At 36.6% G+C, this 6,957-nt stretch overlaps 1 protein-coding gene across 1 annotated transcript; it reads left to right on the top strand.

Annotated features, from left to right (window-relative positions):
- The first annotated feature begins 609 nt into the window (after positions 1 to 609).
- On the top strand, positions 610 to 3,145 carry LOC133285393 (mitochondrial arginine transporter BAC2-like). The gene is made up of 2 exons (XM_061482604.1): positions 610 to 843; positions 2,492 to 3,145. The coding sequence occupies exons 1-2, from the start codon at positions 610 to 612 to the stop codon at positions 3,143 to 3,145; spliced, it is 888 nt and encodes a 295-aa protein (XP_061338588.1).
- Positions 3,146 to 6,957: the final 3,812 nt, after the last annotated feature.

The following is a 6,957-nucleotide window of genomic DNA, read 5'->3' as shown; positions in this document are numbered from 1 at the left end:
GAATCAAAAAAAAATTACCTGATTCGAATACCCAAGTTAAACTTTAGAAGTTTTACGGTTAAAATGTTAAATTTTTTATGACACGCGTCAACGCCACATGAGTGACTCTAACTTAGGCGTGATTCCCTCATGGATGACACTTAACTTGGACGTGACTAGTGACACCCAATTTGGATGTGATATTCTGCAATAAATACATAATTATTTTTAAAACTGTAATAAATTCATAATTTTTTATTTAAAATACAATATATTAATTTTTTTCCTTCCCTTAGCTGAAATCACACCCATGACTACGGTCTACCACGTGTAAAGCATTCATTGGTCCACTGATAAGTCGCTTTCGTTTCGAACTATGTAATTGAAAAGGTTCTCTCTTTTTCTTTCACTCCTACTCCCAGAAAAGGGTAGGAACTTTTTTCGAGATTGGGAGAGCAGCGCAGAACCGAGTAAAGAAAATCCCATTAGCAACTGTTCTCAGGAATTGTGAGGAAGTGCTACACCTTACACCAACCATTTGATCCCTTTAAGAAGGTGAATGCCAATTGATCTCATTTAAATTTTGGGTCATTTTCAATAGGGAGTTCGAGGAGTGAGAGCAAGATGGTAATGGATTTTTGGCCAGAATTTCTTGCGAGCAGTTCGGGTAGAGAGTTTGTAGCAGGAGGCTTTGGAGGCACTGCTGGTATAATCTCTGGATACCCATTGGACACACTACGCATCCTGCAACAGAGCTCTAAAACTGGCTCTGCCTCCACAATCCTCAGAAATGTGGTGGCCAAGGAAGGACCATCTGCTCTCTACCGGGGCATGGGTGCTCCTTTGGCCTCTGTTACCTTTCAGGTCTTTTTTTTTTACTTCCATCATTCAATTATATTTTGACTCTATTTTGCACCTTTTTATCTGTTGAACTTTAGATGCAGTTACGTGTTTCTAGTTTCGTTGGATCTCAAGTGCATCACATGGGGGTCCATCCCTTTATTGTTCACGTGGGAGACCACAACCTTATCATTAGTATGTTGCAAGTGAATTATTTCACCAACTCTCCCAACCTAACAATCTTTTTGACGATTTTGGTGTGTTATAGTCGGTCTTTTAAAACTTCATCCTGTCTTTTGGGTTGACCTGGGTCAATTCTGACCCCTTCTCTACTAGGGTTGGGGTCGCAAGTTAGACCTTATATGCACATCGATCTCTCGACTCTCAAAATTTGACTGAATTTCCATGACTTTCAAGTCAGAGGGGTCAAAGGGGATGCATTTTTTTTAAAGAAAATTCCATAAAACAACATTATTTTATTAAAAAAAATAAAATAAAAATACTTGCAAACCTAAATCTAATCGTTATCTTCTTTCCCTTCCCAGCGACCTAAACTTGTGGTATCTTGATACTTTGGTATCATTAGATATGAGTTTTGTACTTTGATATCTTAATACTTTAATTAGATTGTGTAATATTGACTTGTGGTTGTAATTAATAAATTATGTTAAGTATATTTTGAATATTTGATGATTGGTAATTTGTTTTTTAATATTTTCATATAGGATATATATATTTATATTTTTTAATATATAAAACCGGGTCAGCGGAGTGATCCCGTGACCCGGGTTGAACCTGTAACCCCATGAACCTTGACCTCGGTCGAGTCGATTGCCGGGCTGGATTTTTAAACAATGATTATAGCTTCTATTTCTTATGATTACAACTACAATCGGAGGTGTTGAAGCCACCTCGCCGGGTGTCTGGCAATATATTCATATGATTAAGTGGTCAAGAATTTGATTCTTACTGCGTCCATTTTATTAATAAAAATAATTAAATACTATTGTTAGAGAATAATATAAATCATTAAAAAGACTCTCATCCAACTCCTTAAGATTTTGGGTTGAAGTGGTTCTTTACATGGTATTAGAGTTTCAGTGATCACAAGGTCACGAGTTCGATTCTCACTGCCCTCCACTTGTAGAATTAAATAAGCATAAGGGTAAACCAAAAATTATAAATCAACACTTTAAGATCTTTAAGATTTTGGATTGAAGTAGTTCTTTATTGATTCGATGCATTATAGCTTACCAAATAGTGTTTAAGCCTTTGGCTTAAACTGATTCTTTAACATAGACTTACTTTTTATTTAATTTCTCTCTCTTTTGGAATATAATATATACTCACTGATGGGAGTGCTTAGTTCCTTTTCAAAGTCATGTATGTGCATCTTTTTGGCATGGTTGGTGGGGAAAACGAGCACAGGGTATGGGGCTAACTTCTCCTTGAGGTTGGTGCGTTCTATTTGGCGGGCCATAGTCATGGCTATCGAAAATTTAAAGAAATGACAATTAATAGATAACCCATAAGATTGGTCTATTCCCATGTAAATGTTTGGCATAGCTATGTTATTGTTTGTTTTCTTCATCTTCACCACATGAACTCAGATCCTTAATAGCAAATGTAGCTGACTACAACTGAAGTTATTCTTTTATTTTTGTGGCTGCAGAACGCCATGGTTTTCCAAATTTATGCAGTTCTTTCAAGGGCATTTAGCACCCCGTCCGTTTCTGCTAGTGACCCTCCTTCCTTAAAGGGTGTTGCTTTAGGAGGAATTTGTACCGGTGCTGTGCAAAGTACATTGCTATCCCCTGTTGAGTTGATTAAAATTCGCCTTCAGCTGCAGAACACAGGTCAATTGACAGATACCCAAAAAGGTCCTGTAATGATCGCTAAGAACATATGGAAAATGGAGGGCATTCGTGGCATTTATCGAGGATTTGGCATCACTATGCTCAGAGATGCACCTGCACATGGCTTCTACTTTTGGACATATGAATACACGAGGGAAATACTTCACCCAGGTTGTAGAAAAAGTTGTCAAGAAAGCTTGAATACTATGTTAATAGCAGGAGGATTAGCTGGGGTTGTGAGTTGGGTTTTTAGCTACCCTTTAGACGTTATAAAGACAAGATTGCAGGCTCAGACACCTTCTTCATTGAAATACAAAGGCATTTTGGATTGCCTAAGAAAGAGCATTAAACAAGAAGGATACGTTGTGCTGTGGCGGGGTTTAGGAACTGCATTAGCTAGAGCATTTGTGGTGAATGGTGCTGTTTTTTCTTCTTATGAGATCACTCTAAGGTATCTGTTTAACAACTGAAGCATTCAAATGTAGGAACAAATCGAGGGGCATGCGTTGCTCCTCCCAATGTTTGAGGGAGACATGATAATGAGACGGCACACCCAGTAGCAGGTTTTGTTTTTTTTGGTCAACAACTCAATATTCCAATAAAGGAAATGCACCTCTTGATTTTCTTGCGGTCTTTGTTGTTAATTGTGTTAAGGAGTTTTGCAAAGCATGTGTTTCATGTTCGTTTTGGTGCAAACAGGAATCGTTATACACTTCATGGTGTAAATTTTGGCTTTTCAATAACATTTTCTCATACGAATTTCATACTTACTTTGATCGGTATATTTTATGGGTTTTTGCAGTTATTGTTATTTGCAATAAGTCCAATATGACATCGTTTTGCGATGAAAATCATGGTGTTTTTGTAATTTTAATTTATTTCAGGGTTATTATAGTCTTTATAATTATAATTTTTTAATCTTTCAATCCCAAAACGACGTCGTTTTGAAAGTAATTACAGATAACTTATCTTTTAACTGCAGAAATATTTTTATAAATATTTTTATGATATTTTATTAGTATGTTTGATATATGAATACAAATGTAAAGCGTCTAAGGGCCTGTTTGGAGCACCTGATAAAGAAGATAGGATATGATAACTTATCATATCCTACTTTTATCTGTTGTTTGGTGAGTCAATAGGATATGATTAGCTTATCCTATTGTCTCATTTTATCATATCCAATACATGATTTCTTATCCTATGGGGGGAGCTGGGTTAGGATCCAACAGGATAGGATATCAATAATGGATACCCAATATAGTCTCACGCTACCCAATATATTTTTATTTATTGCATTATGCTTTGTTTTTTCTTTCTCCTTTCTCCTTCTACATAATCTTATCAGATTGCTAATCAGGTGATCATCAAACACAGTACATGATATAGGCTTATCAATCTCATATCATATATTACCCTTATCTTATCCTATTCACCAAACAAGTCCTAAATATTCAATACATTAAACACGAGAGAGAGGATTTAAGAGATGATAACGTGAACATAGCCGGTAATTATATCACCTACTTTTTTTAAAGCTTGTGATTTTATTTAACTAACAGATTTTCCATCTATTACGAGGATTCACTTACCACTAAAAAAGTTTATAATTTTTACAACTAATTTAATCATCGTTGATTTCCGTCAATCTAACGGTTATAATTTATTGAGAATTAATAAATGTGACACAATAAATGTTATTAATTTTTCAATAAATTATAACTGTTAGATTGACAGAAATCAACGGTGATTAAATTAGTTGTAAGAGTTGTAAACTTTTTTGTGGTAAGTGGATCCGTTCCCTCTGTAAAATTTGAAAAATGTAAATTAGAAAGGACAAGATACTCCAGAAAAAAAATTGTTACAAATTATAAGAGGAATTTCCATAATTAATTTAGGAAGAATCTAAAAAATATAGGTTTTAAATAAAATTTAAAAGAAGATGAGTTGAGAACAACATGTATCATTCTTTAAGATAGTGTGAATGCGAACAAGTCACACTGAAAAAAATTTATTCTAATGTAATATATATGATTAGCTTCTTTTTGTATTTGATTTCTTCTATTTTTTCTCCAGAAATGTCAAACATACTGTTTAAAATATTATTAAGTTAACCCACAATGGACCAGACGATAAACAACATTACTAATATTATTACAAATGAAAATATAAGTTATATCATAAATTATTTGAGAATTTTAAGAAAAATTACTATGAGACCAATAATATATATATGTGTTTTTATAATAAGAAATAATTTTCTTATGTTATAGGAAAATAGTTGTCTTATGTTGTATAAATAAAATTGTAAGTGGAATATATAAATAAGAGGAGAGAAAAAAAAAAGTGGAACCCATTCATTTTTTAAGTTTGTAAAAAATTTAATTATCTCATGCAAAATAAGATAATTTTATTGGTCTTATCTATTTATTCCTCTTTCATCTCTCTATCTATGCTGATTAGCCCACCATACATTGGGCTTTAAATCTTCGATTGGCCTGACACTAGGAGTCAAAGTCCGCCCATGTACAATCATGAAGTCGATAGCCATCATGCATTACCCATTCATTGGTTGATTTTTTTTTTTTTTTGGATACATTGATTGGTTGATTCAAATTGTCTTGATAGATGCAACTAAACCTTCACTTCACTAAGGAAGGAAGCTGTTGCAAATTTCTTCAGAGACCATCTTCTCCAATTCTTATCCTAGAAGACAAGTCAACTAATTACCAAAAATGATTTCAAGCTTTGAGTAAACATCAATCTTTCACCCGAAAAAACTGATGGAGGAAGTAAGCGAAAGCAGAGAGAGTGGAAGGGAGGAGACTGATCTTCTGGAGCGTAGTGTTAAAAAAGCAAATGAGGTTGAAACTACCGATTCTTCAATGGAGGAAGCACTACAGGAAAAGGAGACTGAGCTGTCGTCTGCATCTAAGGTAAGCCAAAACTCAGAGGCAGGAAAAACTAGTCCACAGAGCAAGTTCACCATGCCTGGAAGGAGACTTGTCTCCTATAAGGATATTGTGCTCCAACTAAATGGAGAGGATGACGGAGCACACAGCGATGAGGAGGACTGGATAACCTCCCTCAGGAGAGAGGAGGAAGAGGCAGACCCGGTGGAGGAGGAAGTGCCCATGTACCAAAAGAACCCATTGTGCCCAATATACCACATCTCCAAGAGTGAACACAAGGAAGATTGCAAAAAGTGGAGATCAACTTTAATAATAAAGCTGTTGGGGAAGAAAATCAACAATAGGTTTCTCATGACGAGACTCATAAAGCAATGGTGTTTAGCTGGCAGTTTCGAGGTCATAGATTTGGATAATGGCTACATCCTTGTCAATTTTCATGAAGAGAAGGATTATTCCCATGTGCTTCATGAGGGCCTATGGGTTGTGGTGGAACATTATGTGGTTGTTCAACGCTGGAGGCCTATGTTCGATCCGTATGAAGAAAATTTTAAGAGGCTTGCTGTGTGGATTCGCATCCCTGGTTTACCCTTAGAGCTCTATACCTCAAAACATCTGTGGAGGATAGGCAACTTGCTTGGAAGAACGCTCAAAGTAGACAAAAATTCTCTTAGGAAATCTGACGGGGGAACAAAGAGTATACAGAGAAGGCAAGACCCTTAACGTAGCTTACGAAGGACTTCATCTGATTTGTTTTGGCTATGGCAAATATGGCCATCGCCAGGAATCTTGCAGTGGAGGTATAAACACAGAGACGTACCAGACGGGCAGAGATCAGCGTGCTCCTCTCAAAGAGAGCAGCTCCATTTCAGAAAAAAGGACCATAAAGGGTTGAGAAGGAAGACATGAATGCTTTTGGCACTTGGATGGTAGTGCAAAAACATGGAAGAGGCCGCAAACCCAAAGCTTCCCCTCAGCCGCTGCTTGAGCAACAGCCTAGGGTTCCGGCAAAGCAAGCCACAAGAGTCCAAAACCAGAAGAATGGAGCAGCCAGTGGGAATACCGAGGAAAGGATCAGACCTAGGTTTGCAGCTTTGACTGACCTAAAGGCACAAGAGGATACATGCATGCAGGAAGTAGGGGCTTAGAAAACTCAGAAAGCTCCTCCCCTCAAGGAGTTGACCAACCTCATGTCGACAAAAGGGGTACAAGGAAAGCAGCAACCTTTGGATAAAGCCAATCATGCTTTGGGCAATAAAGCGAAAGGTAAAACGAAAAGTGGGCAACAGAGTGGACAAAAAGGTGAAAGCAAAAAAGAGAACCTAGAATCAGCTTCTAGGATGGCTGTTAATAAGGGCATAAGGGCCCAAGCT

Source organism: Gastrolobium bilobum, unplaced genomic scaffold, assembly GCF_033153095.1.
Source record: "Gastrolobium bilobum isolate Gb01-03AN ecotype WA unplaced genomic scaffold, APGP_CSIRO_Gbil_v1 utg1211, whole genome shotgun sequence".
Classification (NCBI taxonomy): Eukaryota; Viridiplantae; Streptophyta; class Magnoliopsida; order Fabales; family Fabaceae; genus Gastrolobium; species Gastrolobium bilobum.
Note: the sequence above shows the minus strand (reverse complement) of the source record. Positions and strands in the feature narration are given on the sequence as shown.